The sequence below is a fragment of the Peromyscus eremicus genome, chromosome 19, assembly GCF_949786415.1.
Source record: "Peromyscus eremicus chromosome 19, PerEre_H2_v1, whole genome shotgun sequence".
Classification (NCBI taxonomy): Eukaryota; Metazoa; Chordata; class Mammalia; order Rodentia; family Cricetidae; genus Peromyscus; species Peromyscus eremicus.
The window spans coordinates 30797737-30819558 of NC_081435.1; the positions used below are offsets into that span (position 1 = coordinate 30797737).

The 21822-nt window shown below is 42.4% G+C and overlaps 1 protein-coding gene across 6 annotated transcripts in view; it reads right to left on the minus strand.

Annotated features, from left to right (window-relative positions):
* The window catches only part of Prelid2 (PRELI domain containing 2), an 82246-nt gene that overhangs the window by 5144 nt on the left and 55280 nt on the right, over positions 1–21822 (minus strand). For all 6 annotated transcript variants that reach the window (XM_059246154.1, XM_059246157.1, XM_059246155.1 and 3 more), the window contains one exon: positions 1250–1319. In XM_059246154.1, the coding sequence (XP_059102137.1) occupies positions 1260–1319 (60 nt within the window). In that variant the 3' untranslated portion in view covers positions 1250–1259. The remainder of the gene's footprint in view (positions 1–1249; positions 1320–21822) is intronic.

Below are 21822 nucleotides of genomic sequence, written 5' to 3' on the forward strand. Positions count from 1 at the left end.
AATTCTAACACTCTATGAGCACCTACCACATGCCATGCCTGTACTAAATAAAATTATCTTGTTTAGTCCTCCAATAACATTGGAATCTACTATATGTCAAGTGTATACAGCTAAGTAGTCATTAGAATGGTGGGCGTACAACTTGCAAATCAACAGAAATGCAACTCTCCAACTACTGTCCATTCAGAGGCATGACTGGCATGCTTTGAAACTCAAGGTACTTGTACATGAATGGTCCTATCATTTCTTCTTTGGTTAATTGCTCTCAGAGTTCGTTGTATGCCACAATTAAAACACCAGGTTGTTTATAGAAAACTATGTATAGAGTGTCCTTTTAAGCTGGCCTAAGGTAATTATGGATTGCTAGTCAATAGTGCCCTTGACAAACACTCCTAATCACCCAAGGCACTCAAGCCGGAGCCCATGAATTACAGAAGGTTCGGATTCCTTCTGAACAGCATTTCAGGCAGTGGAAAGTATATGCTTATTGCGTATCCCTTATCCAAACTGCCTGGATCCAGAAGTATTTTGGATTAGGGAACTTTTCATATTTTTGCAATATTTGCACATATATAATGAGATTCCCTGGGATTGGAACCCAAGTGTAAACACTAAATTCATTTCCTTTTTATATAGACTGTATACTTATAGCTTGAAGATCATTTATATACAATACTTTCAGTTTTCCTTCTTTGGACTGCCACCCACCACATAAGGTCAGGTATAAAGTTTGTCACACAGCACCTTAGGTCAGTATTAAAGAAGTTGTACACTTAGGAGAATTTCGTATTTTGGTCTTGGGGATTAGTTTCCAGACTAGTAAGATGTATTTGTTTTAGTTGGCCAATCAACATGTTCCTTTTCTGTGATCCTTCCTGCCCCAATTACAGCTTTAAGTCTCCTTTCTTATTGTTCTGAGAACAATAAGTAAGCTTCAGTTAATCCTGAGAGCAGCCTTTACAAATCTCTGCCACCCCAAGGGCCTCAATCATGGCAGATTATACCAAACAGTTTTAGCGATTTGAAAGCAGTTGTAACTCAGCGCATAGTACAAAACTGCTTTGAAAATCAGAGAGCCAAGCAAATAAAGCTGCTGAGCAGATAACAAAATGCCTGTGAAATAGTATTCTATGGGTATCACTAGGAAACGTACAGTGAATAGCTCAGGGAGGCTGATTCATAATGCCAGGTTTATAAGCATGGAAACATGGCTTGAGTAAATAATTCTGATTTTGCTTTTGATACTCACTGATGATTCTTTATTCCACTAAGGGGGCACCACACTGTTCCTTTAGCAGCATCTCCATTATTCTAATTCCCTACAGAGAGAAGAAAGAAAAATCAAAATGCCATCTTTCATAGACAAGCACCATTACATTTATCACAACCTTTTCCCTTCAGGGAATCCGGGTCCCGACCATATATATTCATTGAAGAAAAGTGGGCTCAGTCATCCCTGACATTTTTGTAATATTTCACTCAGCAATCCCCCTTCTGCTTTCCCGGCATGTTCTCGGAGCTGTTTAGGAGGTGGGCAGAGCGGGGTTTGGAATCTGCTTGCAACATCAGAAGGCAAGCCAAGCCAAGGTAAGCAATGTCTCACAAGTGGCACAGCTTGCCAGAGTTGGGATAATGGCAACTGTAAATGTTTGCTGAATGGCGACAATTGTGCTGGCTTCACTGCCAAGGTTCATGCGTGCTGGTACGGGCAGCAGGTGCTACCATACCCCACTGAGATGCTCTCCAAGATGAAGGCACTCTTTCCCCACCCACAAGAACCTATTGTGGACCGCTGCAGGCACAAGGACATCACAGCCAAGGCACATCATCACCTGAGGTCATGCCCTCTCTCCAGTACCAGCCCATATCCTATGACTGGTGGATATGAAGACATAATGACTCTCTTCTCTCAATCGCCAACAACTGTGAAGGGTATTGCACCCCCATGGCTCTCCGTGGCGTAGCTGAGACCTCTGCTGCAGCTGTATCTCAGCCAGCCTCCCTGGTTTCCCTCCTTACAGAGATGCTCCCCACAGCCCTCTCCAACACACTCTATACATACATCCCCACTCTGACACCTTGTTTGATACAGACAAAACCGCTTTCCTAGTTAGAACACAGATGTTCAAAGAGGTTTAAGTGTGCGCCCAAAGCTCCCACATCGTGATGCCAGGGAAGCGCACAGGCACTCCACCCTGGTTTCAGCCCCACACACCAGTCTTCTGCACTGTACATTCCATGACTTCCCATGCCACCCTGCCTACTCTTGTTCTTGAAGGAAAGAAGATGGCAGATACCCCCATCCTACTTTGGAGACCAGTTCTGCAGGCTAGAGAATAGCTTGCAGGGAAAGATGGGGCTGAGGCATAACTATGAGGTAAGGTCTTAAAAACTGCACACCCGGATCCAGAAAGAAAGGGGCCTGCTGTTCACAGAGACTAGAAATGTCGAGAATCGTAGCAATGAAAAGAACTTTAAAAAGGTTCCCCAGGCCTCTCCCAGAAAGGCGGGTTTAATGGGACTCCGGTGGGGCCCCAGTGTTCTGTACCTTTGACAACCTCTCACGTGATTCCCTTAAGTTCAAGCAGGGCTGGGCAATGTTGAGTTGGCCTACAAAAGAAGGGCTGGGACCCACCACTGGTGCTTGTGTGAGACAGGAGACAAGGACTGGAAGGAAGCAAAGGCATCACTAGTGAACACAATAAAACAGAGGCTTGGAAAGTGACCGCGTGGCTGAAGTGCTTGACAAGAGAAGATGGGGACCTGAGTTCAAACTCCCAACACGTTCTTTTAAAAGACCAAACAGACAAACAAACAAAAAACGTTGACCACACATCTGTATTTCCAGCACTGGGAGGCAAGAGAGCAGAGACAGAATTGTCAATTCTAGACAAATCCATGGGCTCCAGGTTAAACAAGAGACACATCTTGAAAAGATATGGTGGAAAATGGTCGAGGAAGATGCCTAACAGCAACTTCTGGCCTCCACATGCATGCATATACATGTGAACCTTGTGTGCACATTAGCATACCCACATGAACATACATCATACACACACGCACACACACGCACACCTACACACACACACACACGCACACGCAAACGCACACGCACACGCACACCTTTCACACCAAAGCAGAACAAATGAGATATGATTCTGAAAGTCCTTCCAGCTGTGCCAGGGCCATCACCGCAGACAATGCTGCAGTATTAAAGGATCATGACAGAGGCTGAGAAGCATGGCTTGTCAGATGAAGCAGGACAGCAAACCAAAGGACCAGTAACGGTCATCTGAGCCAGGAGACTCGGACCCTGTTTACAGCTCACAGCCTTTCTAAAGCTGGTTCCTTAGGATGGTCACTTTCACCAAGAAGTGCCTTTGACTACCAAGGTCAGGGGACTTTGAGGCCATCTACTTCCAGTATACCAAAGCAACTAGGGCTACTCACAATAGGGATTACAGGCTCCTCAGCCCCCACAGTGACTTCCACCAGAATTCCAGCGCCAGGCCCTGGAACTGTGCATTGATAACACCCTTTGGAAGATTCTGAAATGCAATTTCCAAGGATTTGTAAATAATAGCTTTGTAACATTTCTAAGGTCCCCCTCCAGCTCTGCCCATCTGGGCATGATGAAGCAGGCTCTCTGTAATCATACCTGGAGATGTTCTCTCAAACTGTACTTTGAAAATTAGTCTCCTGTTGGGGCCAGAGAGATGGCTCAGTGGCTAAGAGCACTAGCTGCTCTTCGTAGGAAACCTGGATTCAATTCCCGGCACCCACATCAGGCAGCTCACAATCTCCTGCAACTCCAGCTCCAAGGGGATCCTACACCCTTTTCTGGTCTCCTCAGACACCTGCATTCACATGCATATATGCTCACATACACATATAACTAAAAATAAATCTTAAAAAAACAAACAACATCAAAAAAGAAAACTAGTCTCCTAGAACACTGAGGAAGAAGGAGTGGGGACCAGGGGTACAACAACTAATAAGATAAAATCTACCAGATCAGGACAGTGTTCACTTCCGTGTTCATTTATTCAACAATACACCTGACTAATATTTATTGTGTGCCTGCTGTGTGCACTGGATATTAAATGGTGAACAGCTAAGAAAAAGTCTCTGCCCTTTACAGGGAATTTTCTTTCTTGTTTCAAATTTTTTTTTCTTGTTCCAACAACCCCCCCCCCTAAATAATTACATGTCCTCTTATTTCCAGAAAAACTGCTACATAAATTCTTTTTTCAAACTTACATTTTTCAGAGTAGCTGTACACATCTGGACAGTATGTCTTTAAAACAAGGAAAGCACGTTCTTTCTTGGGAAGAGAGAACTAACCCGTAATCTGTCTCATCCGTCTAAATTAAGACCTCCACCACTTACCAGGCCACTAATTGACGTAAATAAAGATTCCAAGGTTTGCTCTGGGAATTCAAAGATGATGTTTATTGAATCAATTATGTTCACAATGTGACAGTTGATTTTTCTTTCCCTCTTTCCCCCTCTCATAGCACTTTACTCTTAAGAAGAATAGTTAGATATAGAAAGGGGAGCGTGAGGGCAGGGGAAAAGGCTTATAAAGTGAATTAAGAAAAAGAAAACTCCGAACAGTAGGCTAGCCATTATTTGGCACCTCTCTTGGTAAGGAGGGGCCAAATCAAAGCCCAATCAATAGTACTTTCAAATAAAGTTCATTCTAACACTCAAATCTCACCCCAGAGATGAGACTTAAAGAGGCTAAATTTATACCCCTTATCACACAATGAGGCCTTCATGCAGAGTAAACATTAAGTGCATCCACCTTTTGGATATGCTTTAAAAGCTTTTTGGGCTGACAAACCATAAACCAGCTTGATTTTATTATCTCTCTGCCCTCGGAATGGTTTTTCCTCTATTACTAGGCCATCTTTCCCCACTTGTCAATGCATAGGCAAGTGAGCCATCTCAGGGCCTCATGTCCCTAATGTCAGGACAGCAACACCTAAAGGTACTCCCATTTAGTCTCAGAGCCTTTCAGGTTGGAAATCCTTCACAAAAACCCTTCTCTGTTTCTGAGAAATCACTGATTATTACTGCAGGACCAAACTGTGTCTTCAAGAGAGGTAGAATCAAAGATGGCTAGATCTAGATAGTGTGTTTATTTTATAATCAAGTTGATGCTCCCTTAATGAAGGTCTGATTTACCTGGGAGACTCCAAAGGGAGTCATATTAGACCTTACAAAAATTACAGACACCGGAGCAGTTCCCCAAAGGCATACCCATGCTGAGCTCCTAATAAGAGAGCTGCTCACTTAATTATCACAGTAATAAAAATTGTGTCAAAGACCCCACTGGAAAGAACTTCCTTCTTGTGATTCATGGCTTTAGAGCAAATACTGCCTGAGCTAGCTAAATTTTTGTCAACTTGACACAAGCCAGAGTCATCTGAGAGGAGGGAACCTCAATTGAGAAAATGCTTCCCTAAGACTGGCCTGTAGGCAAGCCTATGGGGCATTTTCTTGACTGGTGATTGATTGATGGAGAAGGGTGCAGCCCATTGTGGGTGGTGCTATTCCTGAGCAGGTGTTATTAAGATATAAAAAAGCAAACTGAATAAGCCATGAGGAGCAAGCTAGTAAGTAGCATTCCTCCATGGCCTCTGTTTCAGTTCCTGCCTCTGGTTTCCTGCCTTAAGTTCCTGCCCTGGCTTCCTTCCATGATGGACTGTGATGTGGAAGTGGAAGCTAAGTAAGCCCTTCCATCCCCAAGTTGCTTTTGGTCAATGGTGTTTTATCACAGCAATAGCTAACCTAATTAAGACACTGTCCATAGTACCAGTTGCCACTGTGTGTATGAGGCTTCATCTAGTGGCATAGAGATCCAACAGGACATGATGTCCCACTGACAAAAACACACAGTCAGAGGTCATGGTCTCATGGAAGAATGAAAAACAACTGAGAGGCAAGCCAATCTCTGAAAAGTGTTGCAACTTATAGAAAAGGGCAAGGAGTGGTCAGGTACACAAGAAGAGACAAGTCGGAAGAACAACCAGAGGAGGAGAGATATGAGTAAACACCAAAGTGGCTTCTGAGTCACAGATACCAGAGAAGGTAAAGAGGGACCCCAAGAAGGTTAGGAAAAGGCCTTGGAGCAGGGAGCTACATATAGCACTTTCGCTGTTAAGCAGTTATCACAGGAAACTGGACAGAATAGGGAAGGAAACAGGATGATTATACAACCCATCTTCCAAACTCCTGGTTCCCCACCCACCCACACACACACATTCTCCTCCTTAGTTCCACTTCTTCCTGGAAGAGACAGTAGCACATAAAACCTCCTTTGTAGCCACAAATGACACTGTAATCAGCTAATGACTCTATTGGAGACATTTGGGTCATATCCAAGTTTGCTGTGAAACTTGGTGCAAAATTTAAAATTCTTTATACCTTAACTGCCTCCTCTTTGAATAGAGATAGCAACATGGGCTTGTTTTCAAATTTGGGTAAAATCATGCCTAATCTGATTACCATAATTCCTAGCGTTAAAATGCTAGTTTATGGTAAACAGCCTGCAATTAAATAGCTGTGCTTCCCCTAAATCTTCCTGTAATCCTGTGAGGCTGGAGGCATAGCTTCGCTGGTTCCCAGCATGCACAAAGCTCCATCCCCAGCACTGCTTAAACCATATGTCTGCAATCCCAACATTCAGGAAGCTGTGGAAGGGGGATCAGAAATTCAAGGTCATCTTTGGCTACCTAGCAAGTTCAAGATCAGCCTGAGATGAATGCGATCCTGTTTAGAGGGGGGCGTGGCTGATGAAGTGGCTTAGCAGGTAAAAGCACTTGCCATGAAGTCTTGACCACTCAAGTTTGATCCCTAGAACACAGGTAAAAGGTGAAGAGACTACTTTACAAAGTTGTCCCGACCTCCACGTATACAGCACAGCATGTGATACCTCCACCCCCAACTTCCACTCCAACACACAGAGAATAATAACAAACAAGTAAACAAACAAGGATGCATGCATCTTGTGGAAGAGGACAGCCTTGGGACACAGGAGACATAGCATCACTGTCCACTGAATGAATGTACTAGTTAACCAATCAATAATCAATTTATATTCCTACCACTTTAGATGAGATGAAAAGGTACACACTTAAGGTGCAAGTTTAGCTTATGTTTCAATACCAGCACCTTCGGCAGAATTCAACACACTGTAGGTGCTCAATGCTGATGGGCTGTAAAACTTACCAACATATGACTTACGAATGCTAGAATAATGAGTTTAGGAAGAACTGCTTTGAATGAATCTGCCTCATGTTCAGCATCCGTGAAGTGGAAGTGGGAGATTCAGCATCACAAGAGCTGCTGCAGAGATGAAGGGACCAAACAGGGAAAGGATGAAGGCATGAGACGAAGAAGAGGGAATGATGGAGAGAGAGCCAGGAGCACACACCAGGTCTGGAGAAATCTGGATTAGTCAACAAATATTGAGAAAGAGAGATACTTTTCAATGTGAAACTTTGCGCTATAAAATCATGGGCCACTTAACAGAAAGCTTTGCATCAAATTTAGTTTAAAAACTTCATTACCCTTCAACTTCTATTTTCCATTAAGATGGCTTCTATAGAACTTGTTCAGAATCATCTTGTTAACAATGCAGAATTCTGAAGACATGAATAAGGTAAAGTAATAACACTTGGTTGCCTCAACTCCCAACATGACCTGTGGCCCTAATCATACTCATCAGGCTCTGTCTGGTCTGTTTCCTTCCCAGTCTTCCAGCCATATCCCTCTGCATTCTCCTCTGACCATGGACATGACCCACATGCCTGCTTCCTACTCAGAAACATATCTGTGCCTTCTTTCTCCCCCACTGTTCTCTCTGAGGAAGCCCAGGTCTTTAAGTGGCAGTCCTCCTGCAGCATTCACAGCTCAGTTGACCTACCCCCTCCTCAGAGAATGCCTACTCCTGTGGCCATCCCTGCATATACAGCCAAGCCAGTCTAGGTCCAATCTCCACATGCCACTATCTCTATAGCAACCATATAGCAATCCTCAAGCTTCTAAAATATCTGTCACCCCCATAAGAAGGTGTATTTCATGAAATCAAAGAAAGAGCCCATGTGTGTCCACTGCTGAATCCCACATACACTAGAACCCAACAGGATGGGCTTCATTTGTGAAGGAAAGGAAGGAGAGAAAGAGAAATGGAGGAAGGGGTGATTAAAGGAGGAAGCTATCTGTATCCAGTGTTCTCATCAAAATATGAGAAACACTGAGCAAAGCTCTCTAGAAAGAGATACTTTATCACAATAAAGCATCTTTTAATCTGATGCCCAATTCTTTTCAACTTAGAGCTACCTTCATCTGCAAAACTGGAATAGCACCAAATAACAATAATAAAAATTTATTAGCCCATGCAGTGTGCCAAACACTGTGGGAGAACCTTCCCAGAGCAAAGCTCCTCTACCCTCCCTCTGCACTAAAGGATTGTTATTTGTGTTTGGGGATGACACCAAAGCTCAGAGACATTAAACATCCAATCCGAACCCACACAGTAACTAAAAACCAGAGCCTCCATTTGACTCAAGGCAATCAAGCAGAAGAGCCGAGAATCTGGCTAGGCTGGAAGTTATAAGGAAAGTGTGAGACCCCTATTACAATGCTGGATATGTACCAAGAGCTTTTCTCCCTTCCCTGTTTGACTATGGCTCAAAAATTCTGATAAACAAATCAGACATTTTAGTCCTGTTCCCAAACAAAATGTCATGAATTTTAATATCTGAGTCAATATCTAATCATATCTACAAATTATCTCAAATACAATACTTTTCAAGTAGGAATAGTCAGATATAATATACAGCTTTGATATAATTTTCCCAATAGTAATTGATACATTCTTCAGTAAGATTCATTTTTATTTTCACTAATCACCCCAAATCTTTAGGTATAACTGCACAATATTAACTGCTACAATGATTCGCACACCTCCACTTCACATTATTAATCTTTCTCTCTCCTGAAGGAGAATATTCGATTCTTACAACTTGCAACAGGAAATAATATGTCCCCAAATAAGAAAATCTAAAACTTGGGAAAGATCTTATATTTTCTGAACCAGAAAGAAAACCCTCAACAAGGGGTTGAAAGTGGCCCATTTGATTTAGAGAGCTCGATAGCCAAATACCAGGAGGAAAGAGGACACTGTCATTTTCATGGCCCCCTTTCCTCCTCAGCCCCACCTGACAAGCATCAAGTCTCTAGTGTGCTTCTGTATTTACATTCTTTCTCCACCGTCCAACATGACTCCATCTGTCTCAATTTTGACTGTCTAGAAATTATTTTTCCTGACTTAAACTTCATGTGAAACACAGCTTTCCTTCACCATTCATCAAGGCCAGCCTCTCACACAGAGCCACACCCCACCTGAGACCATCCCACTACTGAACTCATCTCTGCTAGAAGTCACCATCCATGGGACACATTCACTCATGCCGTCTGTGTCTGTCCTAATGACAAGGCATTCTCTCCTATCCTCCAGCAGAGTGGCTTCAGCGCCTGGCACCAGTGGACCCCATTACCTACTCTTGCTGTGAGAAACTAAAAAGTAACAAGCCTTCTATCAATTCCCTTTTAGTAGAATTTTTTTGTTCCTGTTCATCAAACTTGAGCCAAAACATAGCTTCTCCATTTTCCTTCCTTACTCTGAGGTAAAACAGAGAGCCAAAGTGTCTGTACATTTTATCAATGAATTGTCTCTAACAGAATGCATAAAAATTTAACTGTTGCCCAGGAAATAAATAAATCCAACAGATTCCTAGATAATTCTCCTTTTGTTTGTATTTCCACCCCTACCCATCACTATGCTTCTGGGTAAATCAATAATATTTGCATGCATGTCTTCAAATTAGGTGTTTCCTTAGAACAAACTATCATTTCCTAAAGCCGTACATTAGTAAAAAGCCCAGTTCACGAAGTCTCAGCAGCATCGGCGTTACTGCAGACGTGTTATGGGCTGACTACAAGCCTCTGTCTCACCCACATCTTTAATGTTCTCCACAGTCTTACGAGGTGAGCTGCTTTCACTCTCCTCGTCTCCAGGGAAGGAAAAAGTCTCAGGTAGTGAGAACATAAGGCCACACGGTTATCGAGTGGCAGGGCTGGAATTTCACCCTGGATTTCTCCAGCTCCTGTAACAATGAGCACTCACCTCAATGAATTTGTTTGCTTGCCTGCGTAGAGAGAGCACAGGAAGCATTTTGCTTTGCAATGCTATCTTTAAGAATTAAGTGAGACATCTAAAGCCACTTGCATACAGCACGCCTGTGTTAACAATGCTTAACCTTCCAGTCTCCCTGTGGACTAAAGACAAGTGCTGACCTCTGCAGATGGAGCTGGGGGAGGGGGGGGGGGAATGATGGGGAGGGGAAGGCGGGAGGAGGGGGGAGGATGTCTTTCTCATTACAAAGCTCTCTTCAGTCAGTGTCCAGTGCCTCACAGAAAACGCCTCCAGCAACCCACCTCGAGCAGCTTTACATTCACAAAGTGTAGTTCATCCTCTCAAAGAGACACTGGTGCTTCTGTGGTGGCTGACACACCAAATGGTAAACCAGCCTTCCTGAGGTCACAGCACTGGTCAGCAGCAGGAACACAACTGGAATCTGGGTCCACTGAAGAACTGGTTCTCAGCAGGCAGGCAAAGCCCTCTGCTGTGCCACGCTGAGCACACAATACTCCTGGACTCATCAAATCCTCACGCCCAGTCTATGAGCTAGTCACACGGGTAAGTGACACTCAGAAAGGAAGTTAGTCGGTGGTATGCTTAGCTAGAAAGTAGCAGAATCTAGTGACTCTCTCAGTTTCCTAATGCCTTTAAAAGGTGTGTGTTCATGGCCTAGCATGGTGGTACGCTGCTATAATCCCAGCACTTGGGAAGTAGAGGCCACGGGATTAGTAGTTCAAGGCCAGCCTCCACTTCACGGCAAGTTCAAGACCAGCCTGGGTTCCATAAGATGCTATAGAAGGGAAAATGGGATGGGATGGGGAGGAAAGATGTGTTTGTAGCTTTCACATTGTGTCATGTCACTTACTTCCATCTACGTGTATGTGGTCTTCATTTTCTAAATTTAGGAGAAGCAGAATGAGAACAAACCACAAGCAGTGTTTGCAATATCCTCAGAGCAAAACATCTCACCACACCTGGGCTCTAGAGAAGCCAAGCACACCCACAGGAAGCATTTCTGCTCCAATAAGTTATCTATGTATAGAGTGTCTTGGTCAGCTGTCCAACCAACATTTTATTTCCCACTTGCATCGGTGACTTTTTGTTGCTGTGACAAAACACCATGACCAAAAGCAACTTCAGGAAGAACAAGCCTGTTCTTGCTTACAGATCCAGAGGGAGAATCCATGATGGTGAGGGATGGATGATATAGCAAAAAGCTAAGAGATCACACCTTCAACTCCACACAAAAAGCAAAGAGAATTGGAAGTGGGGCTATCAAGTCTCAAAGCCTGGCTTTGGGACATACTTCCTCCAGCAAGGCTCACCTAAAGGTTCCCTAAGATCCCCAAACAGTGCCACCCACTGGGGACCGAGTACTCAAATACCTGAGGTTATTGGCTATCGGGGGCATTTCTCATTCAGAACACCAAATCACTAAAGGTCTTTTGGTGCTAACCATGCCCATCATTTCTTGGGGGACAAAAACCACAGATGAGCAAAGTGCTAAGTCCCTTTTTGGAGCTACAGTGCCATAATTAACGGCAACATACTCATGATGGTGGTCTTCATCATACACACTGTAGAGGGGCACACAAGTAAGCCATGGAAAGTTCCAGAAGCAATCGTTTTTTTTTTTTTGTTGTTTTTTTTTTTGGTTTTTCGAGACAGGGTTTCTCTGTGTAGCTTTGCGCCTTTCCTGGAACTCACTTGGTAGCCCAGGCTGGCCTCGAACTCACAGAGATCCGCCTGGCTCTGCCTCCCGAGTGCTGGGATTAAAGGCGTGCGCCACCACTGCCCGGCTTTTTTTTTTTTTTTTTTTTTTTTTGGTTTTTCGAAGCAATCGTTTTAAAGTTCTAAGCATTTCACATTTAAAAATCAACCAACTTAGAACAAAGGCAACATTTAGGAAAGCTCTTGTGAAGAAACTCATGTGAAATCCTCAAGGTGGGGGACAACTCTTTGATCTATTTACCTCATTTGGAATTCAACTGACCAATTCAGCTTCTTTGAGAAATAGCTGTTACAACGGCAGATATTTGTTAAAGATAAAATCAAAATCTTTCCATAAAGATTTAAAGGTGAATGACTACTAACTTCGCTTGTTTGGCTAGATAGTTGTCTTTTTGTTTGTTTGTTTGTTGTTTGTTTACTTGTTTTTGTTTTGTCTTACTTTGTTTTGTTCTGTTTTAGATACAGGGTCTTGCTATGTAGCCCAGTCTGGCTTTAAACTTGAAATCTTCCTGCCTCAGCCTCCCAAGAGTTAGAATTATACCTGTATATCACCACACACCTCTTGTTCACCCCTTGCTTTCAAAAGACAAAAGTCAGGCAGTGCTTATGCAAACAGATATTTAAAAATCCCCAAGTCCTGTTAGAAATTAGTAAGCGGTAAAGGAAAGTTGAAGGACTGGACGCAATGGTGACAGGCTGACAGTTTGGAAAAGTCACTCCACCAAGTCAACTAATTAATCAGGCAGTGTTTTAACCGATTAATTCCTAAGCCTCTGCTTAGTCTCAGATATATCTCTACGGATTAAAAACTCCCACGTGGATGAAGCTCTAAACCTGTCTTTGATGTGAAAAAAATATTATGAAATTCTTTCCTTTGATAAAAAAGTATTTAAAACTCTTTCCTTTGATAAAAAGGTATTTAAAGAAATTACCTTTAAAACCAAAAATGGAAAGCAATCCCAGCTCTTGTGGAGAAACTCATGTGAAATCCTCAAGGTGGGGGACAACTCTTCGGTCTATTTACCTCATTTGGAATTCAACTGGCCAATTCGGCTTCTCTGGGAAATATCTGTTACAATGGCAGACAGAAAGACTTGGGCTGCTAGGAATGTAAAATGGGGAAATGGGGTGGTTGTCTATCTTAAAGCCACTTAGCCTAGGGCTGGGGGTGTAGCTCAGGGTCAGAGCACTTGCCAAGCAGGAGGCCTTGGGGTTAATCTTCAGCACTGTTAAGACCAAGACCATAATTTTTTTTAATAACAGAAACACAGCGATAATAATTTTTCCTATTTAAAAATCAGACATGTATGGAGCCTGCTCTTCAGTGTAGAGACAGAGATCTAACCACTGATTTGAATATGGCACTAAGTGTTGCCCCCTGTGTGGTCTTAGGCCTGTCCCTTCTCATCTAATACATACTCAGGAGGGTACCCGCCACAGACAAGTGTTGAGACATCTGAATGAGACAATGCATGCAAAGTACTCGGGCTCCCAAGTCATCACCTAGAGATATTTGCACATCCATGTCTACTGTTTACTATTTGTGATAGTAAAGGACCAGCCTAGAGGCCCATTCAACAGCTGAGCGGAAAAAGGAAATGTGGTACATACACACAACAGGGTTTTACTCAGCCATAAAGAAGAACAAAATTAAGCATTTTCAGGAACATAGATAAAAATGGAGATCACTTGTAAGCAAAAGCCAGGCTCAAAAAGACAAATATTGTATACTTTATCTCATATGCAGAATGTAGGTTTAAATTATATTATGTGTATAGGTATATGTTATACAGACCATAAAGTAAAAGGGAGACCATCAGAAGCAGGAAAAAAGTCTAAAAGGGAGATCAACAGAGGGTCATGAAATATGTGTGACATAAAGGCAGAAGGGGAAATTATTTACAGGGTGAAAGGGACCCAATAAGAGGATAGAAGAGAGGATGAGGAGAGAAGATTGTGGTGGCCCAAACAATAACAAAATATATACATTCCCAGGTATGAAAATGCCACATTGAAAACCATTTCTTTCTATACTAACTAAAAATCAATAGATAATAATAATGGCAATAAGTAAAATATTTTTTTTACCATCCCATTGGTTCTGTATTTGAAAAGAAACTACTTTGCTTTAATATTAACTCAAAATAGAATAGAATCATAAAATTATTACCAGTTCTGGAAAATAATATAATAATGTGTTCATCAAGTCAATAAGTATCCACTGAACCCTGAGAAACTTTTGGATCCTGAGGGCAGAGTAGTGTGAAGGTCTAGACTTGACTTTACAGGCTCCATCTTAAGAAAAGGGCCACCTAGACTTGACTTTACAGGCTCCATTTTAGGGAAAGGGCCACCTAGACTTGATTTTACAGGCTCCATCTTAGGGAAAGGGCCACCTAGACTTGACTTTACAGGCTCCATCTTAGGGAAAGGGCCACCATCTCAGACCACCTGCTGTACTCAGTTTCAGGAAGAATCTCAGGAATGTGCCATGACAACTTGGACAGATACAGGGCAGTAAAGTTTAACAAGATCCAGATATTCCTGTAGACATCCTGTCTGCGATTTATGTCCCTTGAAGATATCTAGATATTCCTGCTGAGCAGTCCAGATTATCCTGTTCAGTGGATTGTTGTGGTTCCCCACCAAAAGTCTAACCCAGTGGTTTCAAATGTGGTTTCGCACCCAAAGTCTAGACCAATAGTTTCATAAAATCACCTTGCCCCATATCCCTTCTACCCAATCCCAAGCATGTAATTCCCAGCTTGTGGTTTTTCCCCTATAAAAACTCTCTACATCTGGGCTCGTGGCCGCCACCACATTTCCTTCCATCTGCCATGCAGTGGCCCAGGTTGAACCTGAATAAAAGGACCCTTATGTGCTTGCATTGGAAACCGGCTCCTTGGTGGGCTCTGGGGTTTCGTGAAATGGGTGCAACAGTAGTGCATTCCATCTGGAAGTCACTCAGCAAGAAACATGCAACTTTACAAAGTCCAGGGAAACGATTGCACATGTAGGAGTTCTTCATTTAATCTTTTCTAAGACAGTATTGCAAACATGGAAGGTTCTAGACTCCAGATGTTTCACCTTGTGTTTCTTTGTGACACTGTAACATTGACTAACATTGGGAGTTAGAAATAACCTCAATGCTCAGTACTAAATAGCAAAGTAAGCTATAACTACTCAATGAAGCTTATGTAGTTAGTATAAAAGGCACTTGTGATGAAATGTTATTTGAAAAAATATGTATAATTGTACTAATAATGTGGACATCAATGTTTGAAATATGCAAATAAAGACTAGATGAAAATGTACCAATTTGTGTTGTTGGCTTGTTTTACTGTTTTGTTTTGGGGTTTTTGTTTTGTTTTTGTTGTTGTTGTTGGTGGTGGTGGTGGTGGTGGCGGTGGTGGTGGTGGTGGTGGTGGTGGTGGGTTTTTGTTTTGTTTTGTTTTTGTTTTTTGCCAGTCTTGCTATATAGTGTAGGCACGATTCTCCTGCCTCAGCACCTTGAGTGCTAGGATTGCATGCATACACCACTAAGCCCGACTCCAAATTATGCTTTAATGCAATGATCCCTTATGGTGTGTTTCCTGTATGCCAAGGTATTTTACATGCTTCATTACACTTGCCTGTGATTCTCATGCTCACGAGGTAGACAGCATTATTCAAATGTCACCCAGAGAAAGGTTGGGCTAGAAGACGAGGAAGGGCTCCGGTGTAAACCCAGGTCAGGCTGACTTCAAAGGCAGGCGCATTATAACCACTAAACATTGTCTGCAATGCTCTAATGGGGAAAACAAGTTTTGGCTTTTAACTTCCTTGCACTTTGCTTTTTAAATAATGACAATACAACAACCGATCATTTGCTTTGCGCCAAGTCCTGACCTGTGGTATTTTATAGAACTCATTTACTCCTTCCAAGGACTCTAGGAAGTAGGAACCAATACAGTCCTCATTCTGCGGATGAAGAAAACGAGGCGCAGATTCTAATGGCTTGTCCAAAGTCACACAGCTCTTCTGGGCAGGGTATTGCCACGAATGGCTCTCCAAACAATCCAATTTAAAACATGCACTAGTTATTCAGTTCATATACTAGTTATTCAGAACCATTTTTAAACAAGCCTCATAAAAATTATGTAAAAGATTTTCAAAGTCTTTGGGAGGAGATGGTCACAATTTCTTTACATTTTAACCATTTCAGATATATCTAGAAGATTACAAACTAATTTTTTAAAAAAAGTTGATTTTGTTGTTGTTTTTGTTTTTTGTTTTTGGAGACAGGATTTCTCTGTGTAGTCCTGGCTGTCCTGGAACTCACTCTGTAGACCAGTCTGGCCTCATACCCAGAGATCCACCTCCTCTACCTCCTAAGTGCTGGGATTAAACTCCTGCACCACCACTGTCTGGCAACAGTCAAATTTTTAACAAATGTAAGTACATTTTAAAATAATAAAAGCTGCCGGGCAGTGATGGTGTATGCCTTTAATCCCAGGACTTGGGAGGCAATAAAAATTTTAATTATAGCCTTTAAATTCTATTTACCTTGGGAATCAATATGAAAGAAGTTAATTAACTGCAAAATGAATTAACTCCATTTTCTTTTGTTCAGGAAATTTGGAAAAAAAAAATAGAAAAAACAGTTGAGGACCAGGTATGATGGCTCATGCCAGTAATCCTAGCACTTGGGAGGCCGAGGCAGGAGGATCAACGTGAGTTCAAGGCCATCCTAAATTCCAGGCCCGGTTAGGGTACACAGACACTGTCTCAAAACAAAACACAAACGACAACAAAATGCCAGGAAGAGCAGGGGACAGAAGTGAAGGCTGAGAGGGAGAGAGGATTCTAGGCAGAAGGGGAGACAGAAAAGCAGTGTAAGACATCTCTAAAGAAAAAGGCAGCTAGGGACCGAGGTGCATCAAACGACAAACCCCAGACAGCAAGGAGAATTAAAAACGAACAACTTGAAAGTGGCAAAAAGACATCACTCCATAGCTGGGCGGTGGTGGTGCACGCCTTTAATCCCAGCACTCGGGAGGCAGAGCCAGGCTGATCTCTGTGAGTTCGAGGCCAGCTTGGTCTACAAAGCGAGATCCAGGACAGGCACCAAAACTACAGAGAAACCCTGTCTCAAAAAACTAAAAAAAAAAAAAAAAAAAAAAAAAAGACAACACTCTAACAAACTCAGGGTCTCTAAACCCAATACTCCTTTTCCGTGGAACAGGCAGATACACACGGAAGGAAGCCTCTTCCACAGCACCATTGCCGAGGTCCCAAAACAAGCAAAGCACCCAAAAGGAACCAAAAGTCCCCACATCAGGGAACCCAGGGAGCTTTTCATTAGCATGTCACAGGGTGCAAGCACACCATTGACTGTGGACAGCTTACTGGACCTACTGGAAAGAAGTGAAATTACCTTTCCAATCCAAGTAGCCATTCCTACACTTCTGAATTCCCAAGCTGAGATTGACTGATGGGATTTTCTGATCCTTTTGGTCAAACTGAGCCTTAATATAGTGCAAAGAGCCTACTTGAGGACAAGCTGGAACTTACAAGTGGTCTTATTGATTCACAGCAAATCTGTACCTCAAAAGCACTCAGTCCACACAATGAGCACGCACAAATCCTGCTCTCTTTCTTTTCTTTCTTTCTTTCTTTCTTTCTTTCTTCTTTGTCTTTTCTTTTTTTAATTTGCTGTTGTTGTTGCTACTTGGTGCAGGCCATTTCATACCTTTAATTCTATGCCTGTCTCAGGTTTATATCGGGTAGGTAAAGATTTATGGTGGCCACAAATTCTGTTTCCACTGTCTTTTTATATATTTGAATCTTGTACAATGGACAGAGAGAAAAAGCTCGGAAAAACTCACACACTGGTGGGAGATTTGATCTGGGACAACGGCAAGAACTCAGCTCCCGAATGTCCCAGTGCCTGACTGAGTGGAACAAGGGAGAGCTGGAAAAAAGAATGTCACGGTAAGAGCTAAGACAGCAAGGCCACTTTCTCTACCGTCTAACAAATGTCAACTTCAAGGTCACAAGTAACCCGACGCTGTTGGAGTCGGGTCATTCTCTTGTCTTATCTCCTCACCTAGACTTCTGTCTTCACACTGGCAGCTAAGAGAGTGGGTTCCGAAATCACACAGCCTGGACTCAAGTTCCAGTATTATATCTCCATGCCCACATCTGTAAGAGGGGAAAGCAGGAATAGCTGCAGTAGCTGCAGCCTCCTTTCCAGGCTATTGGGAGGATGAATGTTTGAGAAACTAGGAAGTGTTTGGATCACGGTGTGCAATCAGCTACTATCATGATTCTATCTGGTCTCCCCTAGAGTTTCTAAACTGTATTTATGGGAGGTATAGATCAAAAGTAAGTCATCTTGCTCTACTACTGGGACCAGCATTTCAAAAACCTACAAATATTTATAATATGTAGCTTGACTCATATGAACAGGACTATGAAACAAAATTATAAAGACCCTACCACGTGCTCATGGCCATTTCTGCTAAGCAGTGTTTTATTAGCATTTTTTTTTATTTTTAGTATTTTTTATCTCCGCTACACTTAACCATCTACTTTTTAAATGAATTATCTCTGATGCTCTTTAATCCCTACATAGCTAAAACTATTTAATTCTTATGTATGCTTAAAGACTAACAGATAGGAAAATGTTGTTTAGAGATAAAGGGAACTAGGAAAGAATGAAAAATGCATGTAATTTTAGAATTTAAAATGACTTAATTCCATCTGATTTTACAGAAAATGATAGTTTAATCACAAGTGAACCAGAATGAACAACATGGCTATCAGAGTTTGGTCACAATAGGTCCTGGGTTCCCTAACTCACGGCCAGATCAGCATGCCCATTGTACACCATTTTAACATGGTCTCTCCTACCATCATACATACAAGGACACACACACACTCCCAAACCTCAGGAAACCACTTCCTAGCCTTTCAGACAAGCCTTAAATTCCCAGCTTTCACCTTATTTCAGAAAAAACACATCCCAAATTTCAGCTGACCGGACTTATGAGAATCCCGAAAGCTACCACACTGAACAAAGTCTATTACAAACAGATGAATTCAAATGAGTCATCTGGGGGTTTGGGATTCCTAGGCCTCACAGTCAAGGCAAAACAAACAAACAAACAAAACTATTATGACTCACAGATCTCTGACACTGAGATGTTTTCCACAGGAAGGCGGTGTTTCAGGGGACTCAAGCGACAACAGACTGAGCGGAGCAGACAGGGAGGGGCCATTCAAGAAGACAGACAGATCTAGAAGTAAGTTGTTATTCTCACAGCATCAAATGAATTACTGTGACCTGAAGTGGTCCAGTTGAGGACTCAAGAGTGGGATTCAAAAGCATTATCATCAGACATGAATAAGAGCTGGGAAGAGACTTCCGGAACTGAAGACAGAGTATATTTCATCTGGTCTTTCAAGTGGCTCAAGTAACATAAAGAATATTAAAAGGATGCACATGAGCAAGCAGGAAATGGAAGTCCTCAGTCCTCAGTCTATGTGCTACCTCACAGATGTCCTCATGACATGCCCATAACTTTAACTTCTGTGGTTAAATGACACTAGTTCTTGTTCTGTTCCTCTCTCTTGGGATTACTGACTTTAAAACATCCCCCTTTCAAGAGTTGTGACTACCTCTGCAAGTGTATGCATGGGACACACAGTTCTCAGTTAAGGAACTCAGCATTCACACAGCACTCACATCAACGTCACACAGCATAAAAGCCCAGAGGGGGACTAAGGCCAAACGATGTGGCATTGGCAGAATCAATAACTGTTATCATTTCCAGAATAGATAATCAGAGGGTTAGAGCTGGCAATTTTACTTCTGCTTCACAATTCTATGAGCTAAAAATAATCAGGCCGACAGTTCTAAGACCCCAAGGCATTCATTCAATTCAGACAAGCCTAGTACTGAACTGGTAGAAGAAGCGATAAGCTGGCAGAATTATTTTTGGAAGGGAACTTGATAATACGTACAGAAGGTCTTAACCCAAGAAGCAATCAAAAATGTACAGAAGTATTTATACTCAGGGATTTGACTCAACACTATTTCCAATGTGGAAAACAAAGAAATTAATAAAAGCTATTATACAGCTCAACATCCCTAATTATCAGGGAAATGCAAATCAAAACATGGTTTTGAGTTGGTATCTCAACTCTGAGATACCACCTTACGCCTATCAGAATGGCTAAAATCAAAAACACTGAAGACACCTTATGCTGGAGAGGGTGTGGAGCTAGGGGAACTCTCCTCCACTGCTGGTGGGAATGCAAGCTTGTACAACCACTTTGGAAATCAATATGGCGCTTTCTTAGAAAATTGGGAATCAATCTCCCTCAAGATCCAGCTATACCATTCTTGGGCATATACTCAAGGAATGCTCAATCATACCACAAGGGCACTTGCTCAGCTATGTTCATATCAGCATTGTTTGTAATAGCCAGAACCTGGAAACAACCTAGATGCCCTTCAACTGAAGAATGGATAAATAAAATGTGGTACATATACACAATGGAATACTACTCAGCAGAGAAAAACAATGACATCATGAAGTTTGCAGGCAAATGGATGGATCTAGAAAAAAATCATCCTGAGTGAGGTAACCCAGACTCAGAAAGACAAACATGATATGTACTCACTCATACGAGGATACTAGATGTAAAACAAAGATGACTAGACTGCTACTCACAACTCCAGGGAGGCTACCTAGAAAACAGGACCCCAAGAAAGAAACAGGGATCGCTCAATGACAGAGAAATGGATGAGATCTACATGAACAACATGGACGTGAGTGGGGGTAATGAAGGGCAAGGGTCGAGAGAAAGAGAGCTTAGGGGAGCAGGAGATCCCAGCTGGATCAAGAACAGAAAGGGAGAACAAGGAATAAAAGACCATGATAAATGAAGACCACATGAGAATAGGAAGAAGCAAAGTGCTAGAGAGGCCCACAGAAATCCACAAAGATACCCCCACAATAGACTACTGACAATGGTCGAGAGACAGCCCGAACTGACCTACTCTGGTGATAGGATGGCCAAACACCCTAATTGTCATGCTAGAAACCCCATCCAATGACTGAGGGAACCGGATGCAGAGATCCACGGCCAGGCCCCAGGTGGAGCTCCAGGAGTCCAATTGGCAAGAAAGAGGAGGGTTTGTATGAGCAAGAATTGTTGAGACCAGGGTTGGATAAAGCACAGGGACAAATAGCCAAACGAATGGAAACACATGAACTATGAACCAATAGCTAAGGAGCCCCCAACTGGATCAGGCCCTCTGGATAAGTGAGACAGTTGATTAGCTTAATCTGTTTGGGAGGCATCCAGGCGGTGGGACAGGGTCCTGTACTCAGTGCATGAGTTGGCTGTTTGAAACCTGGGGCTTATACAGGGACACTTGGCTCAGCCTGGAAGGAGGGAACTGGACCTGCCTGGACTGAATCTACCAGGTTGAACTCAATCCTCAGGGGAGTCTTTGCCCTGGAGGAGATGGGAAGGAGGGAGGAGGGGAGGGGGGGTGGAGAACAAGAGAATCCGTGGCTGATATGTAAAATTAAATTAAATTATAAAATTAAAAAAAGCTATTATACAAAAAATGTTATTACGCAAAAAGTACAAGGAATATATACTGTTAGATGTAGCCATGCACACCTGTAATCCAGTGCTTGGGAGGCAACGGCAGGGGGCCTAAAACTCAACTACAACATGAGCTATGAAAAGTTTGAGGCAGCTTGGGCTATTTGTGAAAACATACCTTAAAAATTAAAGAACAAAAAAAGTACAGAAATATGTGACGACAAAGAAAAATGTTGACAATATGCCCATAAATGAAAACATTGGGCTGAATA